Here is a 24,178-nt window from a genome sequence, read left to right as displayed (position 1 = left end):
AATTCTGGTCGCATCTTCCTGGATCTTCTAGCTTTTCTTAGTCCAGCCCTCATGAACATTTACAAAAACATACATCAATTCTCCCTGAGATTGTTCCATCTCTTCACGATTTGGTCTTTGTTCTTGTTCTCTTGCTTCTACTGCCTGGGACATCAAGGCTTGTCTTTTGTGGGATTTCTTTGCAGCTTCCATGTACTCATCAGCAATGAGGCAGGAGAGTACCTTATTTGACAACTTTTCTCCCATTCTCTTTTCAGCTTGGGGTATTGGAGGCTGGACTCTGGAAGGAATAGTCAATGGTCAGAGCCATTTGTGTGGCTGTACACACTTGGACCCACTATCTAGTCATCATAGTTTGAGTACCCCTTATCTATCAGCTTCTCCAGAATTAAAGTTATGACACTTCTGATTCCATTGAGGCCTCTTATGTAATCTAGTTTTGCATGTATTTTTACAAACTGCGAATAAGAATTCCAGAGAGTGAAGTTGGGGTGGGAATACAATTTATGTGTATACATTCATATTTTTTAAAATATGCATGTAAGTTACCATACACAATGTATGTCCTCCTTGGAGAGGATTTAACTTTGTGCATGGATAATTTCATGCATATCCAGCCAATTAAGAATGGATTTTCAAAGTGAACTTATGCATACAAGTTCTCTTTGAAAATCCTTCATAAAGTCTGTTTTCCTCTCTGTGTTTGGTTTGTGTGTTAATTATTGTTTTTATAACCTCCATTTTGGTGTGCAGATCCAGCCTGGGTGAGGCCATAAAGTTATTTATTCTCTTTGGTGCAGGAACCCTAACTAGCTCTTCAATCTCCCTCACTTCCCTGGGTGTGGATCTTTGACTAGGGGTAGAAAGGTATCCTCTCAGGTCCTAGTCCTAGGGGCGGATTTTCAGAGCCCTGCTCGCGTAAATCCGCCCAAAACCGGGCGGATTTACGCGAGCAGGGCCCTGCGCGCCGGTGAGCCTATTTTACATAGGCTCACCGGCGCGCGCAGAACCCCGGGACTCGCGTAAGTCCCGGGGTTTTCGGAGTGCGCGTGTCGGGAGGCGTGTCGGGGGGCGGGGCCGGAGCGCGCGGCGTTGCGGGGGCGTGTCGGCAGCGTTTTGGGGGCGGGTACGGGGGCGTGGCTACGGCCCGGGGGCGTGGCCGCGCCCTCCGTACCCGCCCCCAGGTCGCGGCCCGGCGCGGGGGATTTACGCCTCCCTCTGGGAGGCGTAAATCCCCCGACAAAGGTAGGATGGGGGTTTAGACAGGGCCGGGCGGGTGGGTTAGGTAGGGGAAGGGAGGGGAAGGTGAGGGGAGGGCAAAGGAAAGTTCCCTTCTAGGTCGCTCCGATTTCGGAGCGGCCTAGGAGGGAACGGGGGTAGGCTGCGCGGCTCGGCGCGCGCAGGCTATACGAAATCGATAGCCTTGCGTGCGCCGATCCAGGATTTTAGCCGATACGCGCGACTACGCGCGTATCTACTAAAATCCAGCGTACTTATGTTTGCGCCTGGAGCGCAAACAAAAGTAGGCTGTTCGCGCTCGTCTGAAAATCTACCCCTAAGTGCGTGGTGACTAACTTCCTTAGTTGATTTCCCTGTGTTAGGTGAATTTTCTCAGTGTGTTAGGTGCTGTATGCTGAGTGCCAAAGGAGACTCAGGGACAACTGTCTTAGTGTCCAAAATAATTCTTTACTATAAACAGCTTGGTTTAGTGGCACAAATAAATATTATCATTCCAGCTCCACAGCTATGGCTTTCACTTCCTCATCCTTTATTTTACAAATCTTGTGTCCTCTATCTGTGCAAGAGTCTTAGGTGAGGCCAGGAATCCAGCCACTCTCCTGGATTAGGTGGAGCAGCGTTCCCCTGAGGTTAGGGCTCCTTTAGTGGGCTAGAACCACTCCCAGGTGGGAATAAAAATCTATCTTGGCACAGAGAATTACTGTCTCTATCTCCCCCAGGTTTCACAGGCTCCAGATGGGTGTCCTCCTGTTAGATCTAATATTTACTCACAGTTAGTTGTCCTTTCTCTGCATGAGGAGGGATGATGGATGGAACTGCAGGCTCACCGATGGATAGGAAGAGGGGCAGAAAATCACTTCATACCAGATCTTGAAAATAACTTCTTTGTTCCCCAAAATAGATAACACTGGATGTCCTATGCAGCAGATCACCAGTGCTTCTGGGGCAGGTCTTCCCTAAACCAGGACGTCTTCAACTCAGGGTTCCCCAGTCCCTGAGTCTCGGAAAGGCCAAGGCCTTCATCAGGGCTCCTAATAATCAAGTCCAAAAATCTGCACCTTGTATGGAGAGAACAGCAGTGGAGCCTTGACCTGCCCTGGAGCGGTCCCACAGGATATTTTAATTCTTGGCCTACTTCTCCTACTGTAGATTTCTGCAGTAGGAGGGTAGTTTTCAAAGTTATATCTTAGTCCTGGAGGAATTCTGTGCTACTGCAAAGTGTAGAATTTGTGCAGAAATCCCCCCTGCATAGAATTTCCAAATTCTGTGCAGAAAATGGCAAAGGAGACCCTGGCATGCCGCAAATGGAGTATGTGCCATTCGCAGCAAAGATGAAGGCCTGGCGTACCGTGGGATGTGCTCTGCTCGCAGAGAAGATGAAGGCCCTGGTGTGAGCGGGTGTGTGTAGAGAGGTGTGTGTGTGTGAGAGGGGGGATGGGGGTATGAGAGAGGATTGGGGGTATGAGAGAGGATGGGGAGGAGGGTGTGAGAGAGAGAAGGGGAGGGGTGTGAGAGAGAGAAGGGGAGGGATTTGAGAGAGGAGGGAGAGGGGGTGTGAGAGAGAGCCAGGGAAGTAAGAGAGCAGGGGTGTGTGAGAGAGACCCGGGGGGGGGGGGGGGGGCGGTAAGCAAGGAGGTGTGAGAGAGAGCAGGGGGGTGCTTGAGTGTGGGTGCCAGAGAAAGGGAGCCTATATGAGGAGATTGTGAAGGAGTGTGAATGTGTGTGAGAGATTGGGAGCTGGTGTATATGGAAAAGGGATCATGTGTATGTGAGAGTGTGAAGAGATTATGTATGTGTGAGAGAGAGACAGTGAGAGGGTGTATGTGTGAGAGAGAAAGGGAGCTTGTGTGGGTGTGTATGAAAGAGAGAGGGACCCTGTATGAAGGGATGTGTGTGTGCGAGAGAGTGAGAGAGCCTGTATGAGTGTGTGTGTATGTGCCCTAGAGAGAGGGAGCATGTGTGTAAGAGAGAGAGGGACAGAGAAAGCCTGTGTGAGGGGCAGTACTGAGAATGTTGTCAAACTCTGGAAGTGGCGATAGAGTGGAAGGAGTTGAGCCTAGAGGTGGAGGGGAGAAATATTGGCAGGTGGAGGAGTTGGGGCCTGAGAGGGCAAAGTGGCTAGGGGTGTAGGGAGAGCGAGTGGAAGGGACACTCTTACAGTGAATTTCTAGGGAAATTCTGCTCAAAATTTTTAAAATTCTGCATCTTTAAGTAATAACTTTTTCTGTATTCATTTAAAATATAATTACTTAAAGACTGTCATGTAAATTGTGTTATTTTGACCAATTTAAAGTATGCTGAATTTTGTAGAATTTAAAGTTTTTGTGCGCAGAATTTTAAATTTTGTTGACGCAGAATTCCCCCAGGAGTAATATCTGTAAGTAAAACAGTGCTTTAGCTGCAGAAATGGCCTTTTACAAATTACCCGTCCAGTGAGGATAAAAATAAGCACGTAGAGCCTATATGCATGTACTTGTACCCAACTTTGAAGAGGCATTCTTGTGGTAGGGGCTGGAGGAATTTGGAATTACATGCATACTTTTGCATTTTCAAAAGTATGTGCCTATTTTTACCAGAAAAAACTGTGTGCACACGATTAGTTAATTAAATGTGTGCTGGCAGTTTTGTATGGATAATGTTCAAAAGGAAAGTGTACATATGTACATGTGAGCAGTTACAGATGTATCCCCCAAATAACCAACTTTAGTTATATAGACATCAGGGTCAACAAAAAAGTTGTAGATGAGACCTTTTAATTGGGCCAGCTTAATACATCTCTGATTAACTTTCACGAACTGATGAAGAGAGCAGAGTCACAGTTATATTATTGAGTTAGTTTAATGAAAAGGTCTCACCTACAGCTGGTTTGTTAACCCTTATTTTTACATATTTAAGTGGACTAACATGATACCCTCAACACTTTGCTCAACTTTAGTTACAAATACATTGTGGCAACTTTCACAAGAAAATGATGCTTTGCACCAAGAGAGACCTATTTCCTTGGAATTTAGTGACAGTCTCCTCAATAAATGTATGCATTTGCAAAATTTGCTTAACTGACTGGGAGATGCATCAAGTCACGTCATGTCAAGTCATGTTAGAGCACTATCGTGGTGATATATGTGATAATCAGCATGTCACCGCCCAAGTACCTTCCTGTATTACAATGACCTTCTTTGCATGTGATTTACATGCAAGAATAATGCAAATGCATGAAAAAGGTCATTACTAGGCAATTTTATGTTAATATTTTATCATGGCCAACCAAGAAAGTGGTCAGCTACAATAAAATAACACCTATTTGAAATGCAGTACATGTGAGGGAGGAGCTCCAGTACCCTAATGCAGGTCCCAAGGCTCCTGGCTCGCATTTAAAATGCCAGCAAAAATTTTTAAAAATGTTTCGGCTTGTGAAAAGATTGAGTGAGGGTTAGTGCTGACCCCTAGTTCAACCCTCGGCTGCCACTCAAGGCAGCCTCAACTGCGAAAACTAAACAAAAATAGAAGTAATGTGACTGTGCGGCGACAGCTACCCTCCCAAAGTCAATTGAATTCATTAGGGTTCAGTGGTTGCCCCCTCCCATACAGGAAAACCTACTCATTGGGGTTCAAAAGCCCCCCCCAAAGGAAAACCCACTCATTGGGGTTCAGCAGCCCCATCTTCCTCTCTCCCCCTTCCAAAGGAAAACCCACTCATTGGGGTTCAACAGTCCCCCAACCTCCCTCCCGCTACTCCCAAAGTGTAATGAAAAAATGTCGGGTCCTACCCCCCGGCACCCTGCCGGCACCCCCTTGAACCCACAGAAAACTCCTCCCACCCTCCGATCCCCCCCGAATCTCCCAAAGCTGTCTCGGGTCCCTTGTTAGGGCCAGAATGCCCCCTCACACCTGCTATGTGACTGGGATAAGGTCCAGGGATCAGGGCAGTTGCTGCACAGGCACATTACTTCTATTTTTTTTCCTTTTGGGCAGTCAGGGCCACCTCGCATGGTGGCCCCGGGTTGAGCCGGGGTTCAGCACTGACCCCTACTCAACCTTTTCTCAAGCTACGACACTTTATTTTTTGTAGTGGCCCTTTAAGGCGATGGCAGTTCCTTGAGGTTGGGGCTGCTATTGCATTATAGGGCCATTAGCCATATTCTTTTGTCCTGCGGTTTTTTCCATGAGACAAAAGAATGCACCACAGAGCCGCAAAGCTTTTCTCGGGAGGGACCCCATTATCATAGCGATACTCCTCCACAATAGTGGGACCCCTCCCGTGAAAAAAGATTATGGCTTAGTGGCTCTAGGCCTGAGTCAAACAGTAAATTATGTGGCTTTTTTTTGAAAGCATGACAACAAAGAGGGAAATGGTTTCAAAATCGTAGGTATCAATTCCCCAATAAAATAACTAAGTGGATTGCTTCATAATTCATGGCTATTAGTCATTCTTTTATAGATATGTTGGTTTCTCCCATATTTAAGCACGTTTTATACAGAAGTGAAAACATCTATTTGGATCTCTCTGTGTATCTGTATTTCCAAGGCCATGTATCAGAGAGACTCTAGCTGAACGGATTTGGCTGAAATTTGTTTTATAAGAATCTCACATCAATTGGAAGCTAAAATGATTCTTTGGATCCAGTAAAAAATGTGCCCATGAGCATGTTTTACCAGGTGCAATTTCCATAGACATATTCTCTGGTACACTGCTAGCGTACTTATTTACAACTTGTATTTCTATTGCTAAACTTATTTGGAAATTAAGATCTTCTTGTTTTCTATAAGAAATGGTCAATTTAACAATTAATGTAAAATCTGTGTTAACATTAAAATAGTACAACATTCTGGTAGTTAAATGATATATGAAAAACTATGGACAAAACAAACTGTAACCCTCCAGTCTTCTGCAAGCTTATATTTTGTCTCCATATTAACATCCTAAATAATTAATATTTATTAAATGCATTCCTTTTCTTCTTACAGCTGTGGTGTCCTGTCGGGCCAGAAGCCGAGCTGAGGAAAGAATAGAAGTGTTGCTAACAGGCTCAGTTCCAGGGCAGTCTTGTGTGCGCCCATCCAGAAGTAAGTCACTTGGTGATGGTATCCAGGATGAAGTTCAGGTCACTGAAGGTAAGAAACAGGAGCACTATTGTAAGTTACCCAGTCATTGTGAATCGTGTATGTGGAAACCATGACATAGGACCTGATTCACCAAAGGCTTTTCTCTCTATGTGGAAAGAAGTTAAGGGAATTTGGATTTTTTAGTATACAACTAATCATTAATTTTTATAGTGAAAAATCTTCCAGCTGTCCAAAATGATGACTATTTCTGTTCAGATTTGCTGTACATATTGGACAGAGTTTGAGCAAACAACAGAGTTTCTTCACACAGCAGAGATTAATGCAAAAAAAGTAATAGAAGACAGAAAATCAAGATGGAAAGCACTTTGAAGACAGATAGAAAACAACAGTTAGGTTTGAAGGGACTTGGAAGCCCTTAGAATATCATAGGAGAAAGACCTGTAAAGAATAGAAGTGAAGGGGTGAGCTTGCACTTATCAGTATGAGACCAGATTTGTTTTCTAATAACAATGGACATTGGATTATCTGCACCTCAGGAGCATACAGTATGTGCAGCTATCTCTGGGGTCAATAGTCACAGCTTCTTGGTGTCAAAGGGGAAGAAAGATAATGCTACTACGGTCTCATCATTCAGGTGCTGAAATCTAACCCTAATTTGTTTTTGAGCATTGCTACCTCTCAGACATTTTGATTAGCACGAGTATCTATATATCAGTCAGTTAATGGCTTTTTGGGGTAAAAGGGCTTGAGGCTTTGCTTCTCAGAGACATGGTGGAAGGAGGACAACCAATGGGACAGTGCTATACCGGGGTACAAATTATATCGCAATGACAGAGAGGAGCACCCGGGAGGCGGTGTGGTGCTTTATGTCTGGGATGGCATAGAGTCCAAAAGGATAAACATCCTGCATGAGACTAAATGCACAATTGAATCTTTATGGGTAGAAATCTCTTGTGTGTCGGAGAAGACTATAGTAATAGGAGTATACTACCGTCCACCTGGTCAAGATGGTGAGACTGACAGTGAAATGCTAAAAAAATTAGGGAAGCTAACCAAATTGGTAGTGTGGTAATAATGGGAGACTTCAATTACCCCGATATTGACTGGGTAAATGTATCATCGGGACACGCTAGAGAGATAGTGTTCCTGGTGGTGGGGCCACTAGGCAATAGTTATCATAATATGATCAAATTTGAATTAATGATTGGAAGGGGGACAGTAAGCAAATCCACGGCTCTCGTGCTAAAATAGTTAGAAAAAAACTGAAAGGAGCAGCTATAAAAGTAAAAGGTGTGCAAGAGGCGTGGTCATTGTTAAAAAAATACCATCCTAGAAGCACAGTCCAGATGTATTCCACACATTAAGAAAGAAGGCAAAACGATTACTGGCATGGTTAAAAGGGGAGGTGAAAGAAGTTATTTTAGCCAAAAGATCTTCATTCAAAAATTGGAAGAAGGAGCCAACTGAAGAAAATAGGATAATGCATAAACGTTGGCAAGCTAAATGTAAGACATTGATAAGACAGGCTAAGAGAGAATTTGAAAAGAAGTTGGCCATAGAGGCAAAAACTCACAGTAAAAACTTTTAAAAATATATCCGAAGCAGAAAGCCTGTGAGGGAGTCAGTTGGACCATTAGATGATCGAGGGGTTAAAGGGGCACTTAGAGAAGATAAGGCCATCGCGGAAAGATTAAATGATTTCTTTGCTTCGGTGTTTACTGAAGAGGATGTTGGGGAGGTACCCGTACTGGAGAAGGTTTCATGGGTAATGATTCAGATGGCTTGAACCAAATCACGGTGAACCTAGAAGATATGGTAGACCTGAGTGACAAACTGAAGAGTAGTAAATCACCTGGACCGGATGGTATACACCCCAGAGTTCAGAAGGAACTAAAAAATGAAATTTCAGACTTATTAGTAAAAATTTGTAACCTATCATTAAAATCATCCATTGTACCTGAAAACTGGATGATAGCTAATGTAACCCCAATATTTAAAAAGGGCTCCAGGGGCGATCTGGGAAACTACAGACTGGTTTGCCTGACTTCATTGCCAGGAAAAATAGTGGAAAGTGTTCTAAGCATCAAAATCACAGAACATATAGAAAGATATGGTTTAATGGAACAAAGTCAGCATGGCTTTACCCAAGGCAAGTCTTCCCTCACAAATCTGCTTCACTTTTTTGAAGGAGTTACTAAACATGTGGATAAAGGTGAACTGGTAGGTGTAGTGTACTTGGATTTTCAGAAGGCATTTGACAAAGTTCCTCATGAGAGGCTTCTAGCAAAAGTAAAACGTCATGGGATAGGTGGCGATGTCCTTTCGTGGATTACAAACTGGCTAAAAGACAGGAGACAGAGAGTAGGATTAAATGGACAATTTTCTCAGTAGAAGGGAGTGGCCAGTGGTGTGCCTCAGGGATCTGTATTGAGACCCTTACTTTTCAATATATTTATAAATGATCTGGAAAGAAATACGACGAGTGAGATAATCAAATTTGCAGATGACCAAAATTGTTCAGAGTAGTTAAATCACAAGCAGATTGTGATAAATTGCAGGAAGACCTCGTGAGACTGGAAAATTGGGCATCAAAATGGCAGATGAAATTTAATGTGGATAAGTGCAAGGTGATGCATATAGGGAAAAATAACCCATGCCATAGTTACATAATGTTAGGTTCTATATTAGGTGCTACTACCCAAGAAAGAGATCTAGGCATCCTCCAGACCCATCAGAAGCGCATATAAAGGCTCTCTGTATGCACCACCAGCAAAATCACTATTAAGAAAGAGAGCACTGTCAACAGCAGGTCCCCACCAATGGAACACTCTTCCACCAGACCTACGCCTCGAACCAAGCCCACCGGAGTTTAAAAAAAGACTAAAGACTTGGCTCTTCAGACAAGCGTTCCCTGACTCATAACGTAAACTAGCCTCCCCACCCCCTTCCACATCCCTCCGCTCCCCCTATCTAATGCCCTTTTGCCTCCAATCAAACCACTGTCGAGCTCTTCAACCCCAGACAATTCTCAGCCAAAAAAAACCCATAAATCACATCATTGCATCTATCATTACAATCTCCCCAAGACTCTCGGTTGTAAACACCATCTGCACAGTTGGAGACTCATAGCCTACTACTTCAAGCTCCTGTTTATCGAATCCACTAGCGTTAACTGCCTTATTGTTTAATATAAATAAGCCTATCTAACTGTTTAATGTAAATAAGCCTTGTTTAATTGTTTAATGTTTAATGTTTAATGATTATGGTAATTAATTGTTGAATGTAATTAAGCCTTAATTAAGCCTGGTTTAACTGTTTAATGTTTTAATGTAAAAAGCCCGGGCCAACCAAACCCTGGGCGAGTTGCTGTTATTTGTAAACCGGATTGATCTGTATCCCATACAGGAATTTCGGTATAGAAAAATTGGAAATAAATAAATAAATAAAGTAGTGGATAACACATTGAAATTGTCAGTTCAGTGTGATGCGGCAGTCAAAAAAGCAAACAGAATGTTGGGAATTATTAGAAAGGGAATGGTGATTAAAACGGAAAATGTCACAATGCCTCTGTATTGCTCCATGGTGAGACCGCACCTTGAATACTGTGTACAATTCTGGTCGCCACATCTCAAAAAAGATATAATTGCGATGGAGAAGGTACAGAGAAGGGCTACCAAAATGATAAGGGGAATGGAACAGCTCCCCTATGAGGAAATACTAAAGAGGTTAGGACTTTTCAGCTTGGAGAAGAGACAGCTGAGAAGGGATTTGATAGAGGTGTTTAAAATCATGAGAGGTCTAGAATGGGTAGATGTGAATTGGTTATTTAAGCTTTCGGATAGTAGAAAGACTAGGAGGCACTCCATGAAGTTAGCATGTAGCACATTTAAAACTAATCGGAGAAAGTTCTTTTTCACTCAACGCACAATTAAACTCTGGAATTTGTTGCCAGAGGATATGGTTAGTTCAGTTAATATAGCTGTGTTTAAAAAAAAGATTAGATAAGTTCTTGGAGAAGTCTACTACCTGCTATTAATTAAGTTAACTTAGAAATTAGCCACTGCTATTACTAGCAACGGTAACATGGAATAGACTTAGTTTTTGGGTACTTGCCAGGTTCTTATGGCCTGGATTGGCCACTGTTGGAAACAGGATGCTGGGCTTGATGGACCCTTGGTCTGACCCAGTATGACATGTTCTTATGTTCTTATGCTCTTGGGTCCTCAGTGTCTTCAGAGTGGACATAAACATTCAGACACTGCCATGGGGGTTTGTTGCTTAAATAAAATGTTCCCTGGGGAGTTAGTTTAAAAGTATTCTTCTAGAAGCACTGAATGGGAGAATTCCCTTAGAAAACAGGTACATTGGTGTATTTTGAAGAGATATTCTCATTTTCATATACAATGTATATCTTCTGGTTATGGCATCACAGCTACTTTTTCTCCTTTTAAATGTGATGCCAATCTATCTTTTGAGCACCATCCTTGTTATGACCTGGAGAGATGTGAACCCTTGGACCGAGCGGGATTTGGTACTACCTGAGGAGATGGCTCCTCGGGTTCCCCTGTCGGTTGACGAGGCGGAGTCGAAGTTGGAGCTGGCTGGTTCTTCACCGCTGGAAGCCCGCAGTCCCCCCGGGAGTAGCCCGTGGGACCACCGAAGAATTGCCGCTTGCCAGTCCGAAGTCACATGCTGAAGAATCACCGCTTGCCAGTCCGAAGTCACATGCTGAAGAATCACCGCTTGCCAGTCGAAATCACACACCGAAGAATCGTTCAAGTAGAAGCAGGAACCAGGGACCCAAGGCTCCAGGGGATTCACCGAAGCGAGCAGACTCGTTGCCAAGTCAAGGAGTAACTGGAGGAAGTCTCCTTATATACTTCCCTGCGCATATCCCATTAGGAGAAGGTGAAGGCAATTTAGTGGATGAGCCCCTTTAAATCTTCTGAGGAGGCGTGGCCTCGTGCCTAAGAGCAGGGTGGCCATATTGTTCCCAGGGATGTCTGCAGAGCGGCCTGACACCATGAAGGGGGGGCCTGGGGTGCCTCCCTTGCTGTTAATCTCCGCGGGGACCCGTGCCGAGGAGCGGGGACGAAAGGAGGCGGATTCCAGTGGGCTTCCCCGACGCTGTCGCGGCGGCCCTGATGCCACGGATCTAGGTAGGCGGGTTTGGTCGCGGCCACCCACGGCCAGAAATCACAACAGTACCCCCCTCCCCCTTAGGGCGCCTCCCAGGAGGCTTGGGTTTAGACAGATGGTCAAGATGGAACTGGGCAAGTAGGTTCCGGTCCAAAATATTGGCAAGGAGTTCCCATGTATTTTCTTTGGGGCTGAACCCCTCCCAGGCTAGCAAATATTCCCATCTCTTCCTATGTTTCCGAACGTCCAACACTTCTTGGGCCTGGTAGGTGGTGTCATCTTCTGAAGCAACGAGTTGGTGTGTTGGAGACATGCTAGAAGGCCAGGACAGCATCAAGGGCTTCAAAAGGGAGGCATGGAAGGTGTTATGGATTTTGAGTGACGGCGGTATCTGAAGCTGATAGGACACTGCCCCAATCCGACGGAGGATGGGAAATGGACCAATGAACCGAGGGGTAAGTTACGCTGAAGGTAATTTTAGCCGGATAAATAATGTACTGAGCCATACCTTCTGACCAAGTCACAGAGGAGGACCAGGTCTTCGTCGGCGGTCAGAATATTTCTTCGCCATTTGATTGGCCTTGCGCAGGGTGTGTCAGGTGGAGATCCAGAGTTGATGTAATTCATCCACGGAGAGTTGGGCCATCGGAGACGTCATGGTAATGGGAACAGGCAGTGGCAGTTGAGGTTGCTTCCCATAGACCAACTGGAATGGGGATGAACCAGTGGCAGTGGAAGGATGCGAGTTTAGGATGAATTCAGCCCACGGGAGCAGGTTTGCCCAGTCATCTTGTTTATTATTAATATAGATGCGAAGGAACTGCTTGAGCGTTTGATTAGTTCTCTCCGCCAGACCCTTGGTTTGCGGGTGGTATGCAGATGTATAATCCAAGGTGACATTGAATTTCTGGCAGAGTGCCCTCCAAGACCTCGCAGTAAATTGGGGTAATCCATGAAGCTTGAAAATATGCTGGACGAATAACTGGGCTAGCTGGGTTGTGGAAGTGGGAGTGGTTGTGGGAGTGGTTGTGGGAGTGGTTGTGGGAGTGGTACAAAATGTGCCATTTTGCTGAATCGGTCGACAATTACCCAGATGATGGTGTTGCCACAGGATTGAGGGTAGGTCGACCATGAAATCCGTCGAGATGTCAGTCCAGGGTTCGGTAGGCACTGGCAGGGGCTGGAGCAAACCTGGCGATGACCCTGAAACTCTCTTGTGACGGGCACACATGTGGCATGATTCCACATATGATCGAACATCCTTATTGACCTTGGGCCACCAATAGTATCGGCGAAGGGCGTGCAAGGTCCAATGTTGTCCTGGATGACCCGAACAGCAGGAGTCATGGGCCCACGCCAGAACCTGCTTAGGCAGGGGAGGCGGCACGAAGGTCTTTCCAGGAGGAATGGTCATAGTAGCGGATAGCAGGACTTGTGATGGTTCAATTATGAATTGGGAGGAGTCAGGAATATCCGTGGTCTCAAAGACTCAAGGCAGTGCGTCAGCCTTAAGGTTCTTGGTGGCCGGCCGATAACGCAGGATGAAATTGAATCTAGTAAAGAATAGTGCCAATCGAGCCTGTCGGAGTTTGAGGCATTGTGCCCGATGCAGATATTCTAGATTTTTATGGTCCTTATAGACCGTGATCTGATGTTGGGCTCTTTCCAACCAAGGGCGACATTCCTCAAAGGCCATGTTGATGGCCAGGAGCTCCTTATCACCGATGGTGTAATTTCGTTCTGCGGGGGAGAATTGGCGAGAAAGGAAGGAGCAAGGGTGTAATGTGTGATGGGCTGAGTTCTGACTAAGAACGGCTCCTTCGCCTTCGGAGGATGCATCCACCTCAATAATGAATGGACGTTGAGGGTCAGGATAATGAAGGCACGGTTGGCGAAGGAACGCCTCTTTAAGACGGAGGAAGGCGGCTATGGCTCCAGGGGGCCAGTGCTTGGAGTCAGCGCCTTTCTGGGTTAAGGCTGTTAGGGGTGTGACAATGGAAACATAGTTAGAAATGAATGAACGGTAATAATTAGCGAAAACTGTATAATATGCTCCCCAGACCTGTTATTGTATAATATACCATTTTTCCCTGTTCCCCACCCTGCATAGCATTTATTCTTGCCCCCCCCCCCCCCCCCCGTTGGAGTATGTAACTTACCTTGTATTACTCCCCCTGCATAGCATTAACCCTGCCCCCCCCTTTGGATTATGTATCTCACCATTTACCGTTTGAACTCATTTTATCCCAGATGTAGATATTTATATATATATAGCTGCTCTTTAGTTATTTCTATGTATTTTTGTTGTTGTTGAATCTATTTAACCGATGTTTACATTCCTATTTTTTCTTGCCTCTGCTTTAGTTACTCTCTTTAGTCATCATCCCTTTACCCTGTTATAATGTATTTTCCTCGCTATGGTTAATATGTGAACCGACATGATGTGCCTTTCTAATGTCGGTATATAAAAATTACTAAATAAATAAATAAATCGCTGAAGTGGTTTTAAGTCAGATGGTTGGGGCCATTCTCGAATAGCCCTCAATTTCTGGGGGGTCCATGCTAAATCCCTTGCTGGAGACGATGTATCCCAAGAATAGGAGAGCTTTCCACTCAAAGAGGCACTTCTCGAGCTTGGCGTAGAGTTGGTTTTTTTCTTAATCACTGTAGTACTTGGGTGATGTGTTGACGATGAGCAGAGAGGGATTTGGAGAATGTGAACTCTTTTTTCAAACTTCATGTGTTAAAACGATTACGGCCTTTATTATTTTCACATGACTATAGATTAGTTTTGCAAGCACTAATTTTCTCAGGTATTGATTATTGAAATGGATTGTATTTGGGCCCACCGGACTCGACTATTAGACCTTTGCAGCTAATTCAAAACACAGCAGCCAGGCTTCTTACTGCAACACCCATCAAACAGCACATTACTCCAATTTTGCAGAAGTTACATTGGCTACCAGTTAAATATAGAATAAGGTATAAAATTCTTATGGTCATTCATTCTCTGTTAAATAATATTGATTCCATCTGGCTCTGCTCTACATTACAAGTTTACAAACCCTCAAGAGATCTTAGGTCAGCGGGTAAAAATTTATTAGAAGTTCCAACTGTAAAAACGGCAGCCCTTAATGTGACTAGACAAAGAGCTTTTTCAGTGGCCGGCCCCATCATGTGGAACACTCTACCTGATGACTTGAGACAAATTCATAATAGAAAGGAATTTAAAAGAGCTTTAAAAACCTATTTGTTCAAGGAAGCTTTTGGGAGTTTAGAATAGGTACAATAGTGGATCAACTTAGAGAATTCAGCCGTTTGTAGTAGTTATCCATTTTAGGTTTCTTATGTTAATTCTTTAATTTTTTTTTCTTTGTTTTTATAATGTAACAGTTAGTCCTCTTCTTTTAGAAATTTTAATTTTTATTGATCAAGATATTTTTGTATTTTTATTCTATCTTTATATTTTATTTTATTTGAATTTATTATCATTCGATTTTATTTTTATGGTTGTAAACCGCTTTGTTCAATCCTTGATTGGTAAAACGGTATATAAATATGTTAAATAAAATAAAATAAACCCTTGGCCCGAGGGGGAGTTGGTACTACCTGAGGAGATGGCTCCTCGGGTTCCCCTGTCGGGTGGCAAGGTGGAGTCGAAGTTGGAGCAGGCCGGTTCTTCGCTGCTGGAAGCCCGCGATCCCCCCGGGAGGAGCCCATTGGGACCCGGGCCACTGGGACTTAGGTGGACCTTTGAGAGATCGAAGAGGTGCGGAATCGGTGCAAGGGCCAGCTGGGTCTTCACCACTGGAAGACCGCGGTCCCCCTCGGAGGAGCCTGTAGGGATTCGGGCCACTGGGACTTAGGTGGGCCCTTGAAGGTGGACGATCCGTCAAAGTAGTCCGAGGTTGACTACCAGAGTGTTGTCGCTTGCCAGTCCGAAGTCACACGCCGAAGAATCACCGCTTGCCAGTCCGAAGTCACACACCGAAGAATCGTTCAAGTAGAAGCAGGAACCAGGGACCCAAGGCTCCAGGGGACTCACCGAAGCGAGCAGACTCATTGCCAAGTCAAGGAGTGACTGGAGGAAGTCTCTTTATATACTTCCCTGCGCCTAGCCCATCAGGAGCAGGTGAAGACAATTTAGGGGACCAGGCCCCTTAAATCTTCTGAGGAGGTGCGGTCTCGCGCCTAAGAGCAGGGCGGCCATATTGTTCCCAGGGACGTCTGCAGAGCGGCCTGACGCTGCAAGGGGAAGCCTGGGGTGCCTCCCTTGCCTTCAATCTCCGCGGGAACTCGTGCCGAGGAGCGGGGACTAAATGAGGCGGATTCCAGCGGGCTTCCCTGACGCTGTCGCAGCGGCGCTGACGCTGCGAATCTAGGTAGGGGGGTTCAGTCGCGGCCGCCAGCGCCCTGAAATCACAACAATCCCTAGTGGGTCAATATTCAGACCCTTTTTTTCTTTTGTGGAAACACATGAGATATCACATGACTAGAATAGTATCCTTTCACTGGCCATGTGACATGTTATAGGACAGTACAACCCACATGTGTACAGACACTTACATGCAAATAACAAAAGGTAATTGGGATCCAGCTTATACTTTAAGTGAACCAACAACACACATAACACAAAGAAAGGCGAGCTTGTCCCTACCTCAGCTATAGTGGCTGTCATGTGGCTCAGAGCCTGGCTGCAACTTGGATCACTGAGCTTCGAGTTTCATGTAGAAGTGAGAGTTGATGGCACTTGCCATCTGCTGAAATATAGGTTCGGGCACCTGCCACCTTTTATTAATTTCAGTCCCACAGATCCCTTGTGCTGCTCCCTATCGATGTATGATGCTGCTGGGCCTCGCACTAGCTAAAAATGGCCTCCTCAATCTTTTGAATCCAAGCTCCTCTGAAAGCATCTTTCCCTGGTTTGATCTCCTGTTCCCTTTTACATTGTTTTCCCCCATCTTGATATGAGTCAAAAACTAACAAACAAAGAAACACAATTATTCATGGACAGATGCCTTGAGGCAGTCAGCTGTAAAGCACTGTCAGTAAGGCTGGAAAAGATGAGTACTAAGGAGCTATTTTGCAGGTCTCCTGGCACTGTTTGCATTTGACTTCTTTTGTGTGAATAGTTTTATGAAGTTTTTCAGATACTTCATTCATTGTTGGACAAACCCATAATCCAGCATGTTTAGAGCTTCTCTCTATAGCTGAGACTACAGTGTTTTCTTGTTAAATGCTGTGTTTTAAAACAAACAAATCTCTAACAGTGCAACTGCTGCATGAAGTCAATATTCGAAAGGGTTTGTCTGGCTAAATTTTAAGTTATAATATCACATAAATCAGAGGTCAAAGAAACAAATTCTCCTAATTATATTTATTCATATCATGCTTTACATCTACAATTTTTATTGCGACTGGACCTTAAACACCTTATTTACATATAATATTTAATACATTAAGGAAATATTATCTCCAACATTTATAAATATAATACCCACAAAAAATCCCGACTCATGCTTGACCCTCATTCACACTACACCTCATAAACACATTACCCATCATATTATCATCCCCTTATTAAAACATAATAAAAACTATGTTTGTCTCAAGATACAATAAGTTATATATGACTAGAGCACAACTCTATTTCCTCTTACAAGAGCCTCGTTTCGCCTTGCCCCACAAGGCTTCCTCAGGGAGATTCAATATATTGTCCCTCTTTCGAATCTCACCCCCATGTTCTGTTCTTATTTTCTTTTCATCAAATGACTGTTTTAATCAGCTGTAACTCACTGCCTAATTCTTATACACTGTCCAAGTCGCAAATTTTCACTATTCAAGTGCCTCACAATCAAATTCCTCAGGGTACCTCCCCTTGCAGATCTTGCACCAGATTTCTCTCCACATTTATTCAAGACTCATATAATGGGACTCCTCAGGATACCTCCTCTCGCAGATATCACATCAAATCTCCTCTCCTCAATCTTCACATATATCTGTTGCGCTCGGGGGTGGACCCCTGTCCTGCGGCAGTACGGGAACTGACCACAGGGGGTGGAGCACTGAAGGAGACAGAGGCAGTGTAGATATTCACCACTGGAAGCCCGAGGTCCCCCCAGGAGGAGCCCGTAGGGACCCGGGCCGCTGGGACTTAGGTGGGCCTCGCAGGGTCTCCTGGCGTGCCCACAGGAACTGGAAGAGCGCTATCGGGTTCGAGGCTGGAAACAGATTGGAGATAAGTGAACCAGAAGAGTGTTGGTGACGACAAGGCTAGGGACAGAGTCAGAATTAAGCAAGGTCAGGTGAGCAAGTCCAAGTCCAGGTATCAGTCCGAGGAGTGGTCAACGAAGCAAGGGTCAAGATCCAGAGGTCAGGCAGGGTCAAAGAACAGGCAAAGGTCTTGGGCAGGCGGCAGGCAGGCAGACGAGTCAGGAACAGGCTGAGGTCTTGGGCAGGCGGCAGGCAGGCAGACGAGTCAGGAACAAGCTGAGGTCTTTGGCAGAAAGGCAGTTCGAGGTAAGACCAGGAAGACAAACAATGAAAACAGGAACAAGCAGGGCATGGAAGCAGGAACAAGCAGGAATGGAACTGGAACAGAAGGATCTTGGAACGAGACTAGGAACAGGTAAGCAGTGTTAAAAGAGGGGCTTCTCCTCTAATTACAGAATGAATACCAGCTTCAAACGATAATAAAGAGAGAGGTTTATTAATACAGATAAGTAAATAGAGGAAGGCGGATAATTCCTCTAGGAGCAGAAAAATACAGAAAGAATTTAGTACAAGCAAAGGTGTACAAGGTCTGTTTAAAATCTGCTCAGTGTTCTTCACGTGTGCATCAGCTTATAAAGGGTCTGGGGTCTGCTGTTATCAGTCATCTGCATAATCCACACCCTTTACCTTTAATAGCCAATTGATATATGTTTTAACATGTGTACTTTAGCTTGCTCTTACTATAGGCCACAGGCCTCTTCTTATCAGTTAGAATAACAAACTTAGTTCCATCCTTCCAGGAATGATGTCATCTGTGCTGGATGATTCTCTGGCAAGTTCAGTGATCAGTGCTTCATAGTGCTATAACTACATATGTGCAGGATATATGCAGTGCACTATTCTACATATCCCCCTGTGAAGGGTGATTAGCTAAGAACCCTTCATACCTATCTGAGTCACATATCGCCATGTCTTAGGCTGCCCAGCCTAGTTAAGGCTACTCCTTACTGGCAAGAGGCATTACCCGTCTTCGTACCGATATGCTCATTTTTCACAGATAGTCATCACAGGTGGTGGGGAATGGTACAGTGTCAGCATGAGAATCCAGAAGCATCAGGTTCAAGGTTTCAGCTTGATTAAGCATGATCCGAGTGCTAGTCTATGTTACCAGCATTGCAGAAACTTGATCACGGCATCTTCATAGGCAGATACAGAGACATGGTAAGCAGAGACAGACAACTAGCCCAAGTAAGGCAATTGTACACATGGAGCCAATTAGAATTTGGAATCCTGAACCTAAACTAGAAAACCATGAGCCAAGGGATCCAAATGGATCACTGACATCAAGTCCTTTCCAGGTTTGCACCGGTACATGTGCTATAGACATCATGTTCCGAGTGATTTCCTCAATCACTTCACCCTTGTCGTCTATTTGAAGACAACAGTTACTGAGGTTAAATTTACCACATAATCCTCTTTCTACAGCTAGTATATAATCTAATGCTAGATGAGTCTGATAAATAGCATTCCAAAAACCCTTTTGCTGAGTGGCTAATATTCTCAGTGCTTTAGCAGTTTCATTAGTAATTATTTCAACAACAGCTTGCAATCTTATAATACGATTCAACATATAAATTGGAGTTCCATAACCCCAGGAGCCTTTCTAATAGGTTACAATATTGAGCCAATAAGAATTTACCATTTGAGCTTACATGGTATAGTTGAGAAAAGATTGAGATAAACAAGAAGAATTGCCTATAGCTATAGTGTGTAATACTGTGTAAGGTCTATGGATGCACTTTGTTGCAACAATGGAATGGGCCAATGTCCACTGCGCTTTACATGAGATGGGATCGGTGCTTTTGCACATGGGGGTCACAAATATAGCAATCAGGAGGGATAACCTAGCAGAGCAGTTGGACATCCTTCTTAAAAGGTACAGAGAAAACATGAAGAGGTAGTCCATTGGAATGGACAAGGAGGAGAAGGAAAAACAACAGAAACATAAGGCATGTTCTGGTCATAGGTAGGAGTAGGTACAGTTGCATATCCTTGTGAGAGGAAGCCTCAGTTAGAATGGGTAAATTTCTACAAGGAGATCAATCTCAGAATAAGCACAAAGGCCACAAAACTACTAAGAAATATTTGTAAGAGGGTGTAAACAAACTCCAGGTAAAATCTGAGAGGAAGTGTTACAGGAAGAAATGTTCAAAAAGGTTACAGAGAAATCAGAGTATAAAGGGAATAGGATATTGGAATATAAAAAGCCAGCAAAGTAATTACTATAGGTACAGGCTGCAGAAGAAAGAATAAGTCAAAGAGATGCAGAGGTACTACCAGTAAGACGAGTGGGAAAATGCTAGAAATAGCTTACAGCAAATAGAACAGCATGAATGTAACGTACTCTGATGTAGCAGAAATATATATGCACATAAGAAAAGGAGAGATCCAGAGAAAAACCTGATAGTTAAAGGATAAGGGTGTGTATGGCCAAGCCAAATCATTACCACATCTATAGGTCAAATCCCAGAATGCGGGTAGGGAATATACTTAAAAATGAGGGAAACCGACCTTTCGGTAGGGAGTCAAAGGGCAAATGTCATAACTAGATCTTGAGGAGTGTCTCATTTATGGACTTGTATCCATTGTTGGGCAGGGACTTCAGTAGGGTCAAAACAGGTAATGGTTGTATGCACATACACTGTATTGTGTGGAATTATGAGAACGGTATGTAACTGTCCCTTCACAATCATAAGGGAATTTGTATAGCAGAGTAGAAGTTTTAGTCGTACCATCTATAGTTACTGTGATGCAAGCATTACAATTCGGGTCAGTGGTGCATACAGGGAGTATGCCATTCCAAAGGTATAATGCACAAAGAAGGATAAACATGTTAATGCAAAAAGTGAATACCAATCTGAAAATACAAAAGCAAACTGATAGTAACAAAGAAAAGAAGGCAAAGAAAAAGGGCTGTTGAAACATCAGGCAAGTGCAGTCATGTGACAAAGCATCTGTAGGCCCAATAGTGGATAAAACATTGTCCAGGGATAAGGGATTCAAGAAAACATTTGACCATACTGGGGCATATCTCGTTCTAAGAGAGCAATCAGTGGGATATAGTATGTGGGTAATGTAATCAAGGCAGCTTTCATAGACAAGGGTAATGGGTGAAGAAAAGCATATTACATAATCGTATAAAGATATAAGAGGTTGGGGTTAGACAAGGAAGATACTATAAAATTTAGAAAAACCAGCATTAATTCTGTCCAAATAATGGCAATTTGCAAATAGGTCCAAACAGCATCTGAGCAAGACAAAAACAATGAATATGATGTATGATGGCAGTCTTTGAAAACAGTTCACAGTCCAAGTCAGGATAATCTTTGAATTCAATGATGCAGATGGGGGAAAACAGGTCATTCAGCTTAGTGCACTTCAGGGACAGGAGACAGAGCCGTGCAGGTCAACAGTAGGTAGGTTACTTGATCAGAAGCTACCATAAGGGCAAAACAAATTCAGATTAATTAGGGAGAAGAGTTCACCACAGACATCACATCACAAAGAACATTAAACTTTGACATACAACGTCACTCATTCAGCAGGTGCAAAGACATATGACACAGAAAACAAACAACAAGAAACATATGGGTTACGTCTGATGAGCTCAAACCCTTAATCAAAAATAAAGGGTTTGAGCTCATCAGACGTAACCCATATGTTTCTTGTTGTTTGTTTTCTGTGTCATATGTCTTTGCACCTGCTGAATGAGTACTGAGAAAATGTCTAGATCGATCTAGAATAAAAACAAAAGAAAAAGCAAAAAAAAACAATCGGTTGAAAAATGAAAAACAATGAAAAACTGAGAAAAAGGAGAAAATGTAATCTTCAAATGGTCCAACGACTATTGACCTGGGGAAACATAAAATCTGAGAACAGATAAAGGTTAGAGGAATTACAGCTCAATTGAAACTAAATATCCTGATATGAATTCAGCGAACTGCAGTCATAAAGCTACTGTTGGTTCTTTAATATGGCTGCGCCACTAGGAGGCGCTGTGCTAATTAATATTCAGCTTCCACTCTTTTTTTTTTTTTTTTCCTGAAAGACAGACCTGTGACAAAATCATGGTTACCGGGATAACTCTTGCGCTGCTGGGGAAAACCTTCACCTCTGTGAAATGAGGAAACATCATTAATTAGAACATGTAACTGATACATAAAGGCAATTTCCCAATTCGCAAGAAAAGACTTAGGGCCGTACTGTAAGTATGCCAGCGCAATGACCAAAGCACTGAATACCGTGAAAGAGACAGAATCCTGACTGCTAAAGAAGTCAAGTTGTACTCAATGTCCCAAGAACTATGAATTATCTTAGTAACGTTCAATTCCTTGCTAATCCATGGTTAAACTAAACACACGTACAGCCTTTATCACCTTCCTGTGAGAAACCCTATCTCTGTCACCGCACAGCGAGACAAGCGGTGAGCTCGAAACATGAAGGCAGATCCCTGCAAACTGCATCAGATAATGCCCTCAAAGCCAACTGATCACAGACTCCTGTAGAAAATAGTAATATACAAACATTGGACAGGGATGAATAAAGAAAGGAGAAAACTAAAAGTGCAGGGGAGGGTACGCTTTCCAGTAAACTAAACAGAGCAAATTATGAAAATGGAGTCTCTTTTGATTGTGTACGTGTATGTTGGTTTGGCCATAGGCAAATGAATGGAAAGAATGTAATGAAACCTAAAAACAGTAAAAGTCCAGGATGTATAGAGCAAGGAGGATGAAAGGAAACGCTGGAAAGCTGCGGCACCCTGTAAATTGTCCCACCAGAGAGGGAGACTAGGGATGGCCTCAGCACTAGCCAAAGCCCTGCGGGGGCGGAACTTAGAAAATATAGCTGTTGCAAATAAAATGTAAGAATTATAGAATACCTTAAACCAAGAAATAACCTGCGTGTAGTATCCTGAAAATATGTCCTAGCAGAGGATGCCATAAAAGTCAGCTGTGCAGGCAGAGCTGGGAGCAATGGAAAGGATAGCACAGGACAGAGGACAATAATAAACAGAAAAAGAGAGAGAGAGAGCTCACAAGGTTCAAGAGTTATTTATTGGGGTATTTTTATGTTCATGTAAAGACAGAGCACGGGCCAGAGCAATGCAGGCAGAAAATAATAAGCAGTGAACACAGGAATAAAGGGAATGGCAGAGGGAGGGGGTGTCATGACGTCAGCCGCCAGAGGACGCAGCATGAGCCAGGACAGACAGGCACGGAGAGGCACTAAGATAAGGAGCAAGGAGTCAGTTAGCAAAACTTCACTTCCCACCAAGCACCACGGAAGGGGACAAGGGAGTGGGAGGAGACACAAGAAAATGACTACCAAGCCCAGGAGGCAAGGCCAGTACCTGGGGCTCTCAATTCACAACTTAACACTACAGGAAGAGAGGGGGGGGGCGAATAGGGGCGAAGCAGACTGATGGGGGTCTGCCCTCCCCTTGATACAGGAATGTGCGAGGGAGGGGCTGGGGGGATGGGAAAGGCGAGTTTTGCCCTGCGCCTCTCATCTGAAACAAAGAACAATGAAATGGAAGGGTGTAATAAGAAAGAAGGACAGCCGCATAGATTTCAAGTTGCGATAAATGCATGTGATTGAGTCCGTCTCCTGAGAGAGAAAAAAGAATTCAGGGCTCAGTAACATATGCTAAAAGTAGGCAAGTCAACTTCCATGCAAAAACTGCAATTCCCATCATGCACCAAAAAATCCCAGAGGAGCACAAGGGTAAGAAATCAAACAGATAATTAAATGAAAATAACATATAAGCACAGAGAGGGTACAAGTCGCAAGAAAAAGAATTACGTAGAAACTTCATGGGAAACCAAGGGACAGTCAGAACAACAGGCAATTTACCATTGGCAGGAGAAGGGGGGGGGGGAAAGCCAAGGCTCCCCCTGCATTCTGTGTCTGTGTGCTAACAAGCCACAAATTGTAACATGACAGCAGGCAGAAAAAAGGGAGGGGGGATCACCTCCGTTCTCTGAGCAAAGAAAGAAATTCCAAAGGGTGGGGCAGGAGCACTAACGTCCAAATAACCCAGGCACTTAACTCAGCAGCAAGAAATGCCGAGCGTAAACTACGGAAGGGGAATCACAGAGAACAGTAGAAACAGCGTCAGAACTAAGCTGAGCATTGGATGTACGTGGAAAACATATTGAAGATCAGTTAAAATAATCTCTGATGCTGTAACTTCTCCCAGTTTTTTCTTTTAATGTCAGAGTTATGATGGTCAGTCCTGTGATGGAAAGACTGCACAAGTAAAAGAAGAACAGAGCAGTGGTCTGAATAAAAGCCCTTTGGAAATGCAAAGCGAACAGCAATTAACACAGCAGGCGGTCTCTCAGCCTCCCGGAAACCAGAAACCTGGAATCAGCCAGCAGTAAAGGTGATAGACAGGAACAAAAAAACAGAGAGAGAAAAAACTAAGAAGACCAGAATTCAATGCAGTCACAGGGGATACACT

At 43.9% G+C, this 24,178-nt stretch overlaps 1 protein-coding gene across 1 annotated transcript in view; it reads left to right on the top strand.

Annotated features, from left to right (window-relative positions):
* CFAP47 (cilia and flagella associated protein 47) overlaps window positions 1-24,178 on the top strand; it is a 1,765,744-nt gene that overhangs the window by 1,555,226 nt on the left and 186,340 nt on the right. Inside the window, exon 60 of the mRNA XM_029603108.1 lies at window positions 6,205-6,351. Coding sequence (XP_029458968.1) covers window positions 6,205-6,351 — 147 coding nt within the window. The remainder of the gene's footprint in view (window positions 1-6,204; window positions 6,352-24,178) is intronic.

This window comes from Rhinatrema bivittatum, chromosome 5 (assembly GCF_901001135.1).
Source record: "Rhinatrema bivittatum chromosome 5, aRhiBiv1.1, whole genome shotgun sequence".
Classification (NCBI taxonomy): domain Eukaryota; kingdom Metazoa; phylum Chordata; class Amphibia; order Gymnophiona; family Rhinatrematidae; genus Rhinatrema; species Rhinatrema bivittatum.
This window is presented reverse-complemented; position numbering and strand designations above follow the sequence as displayed.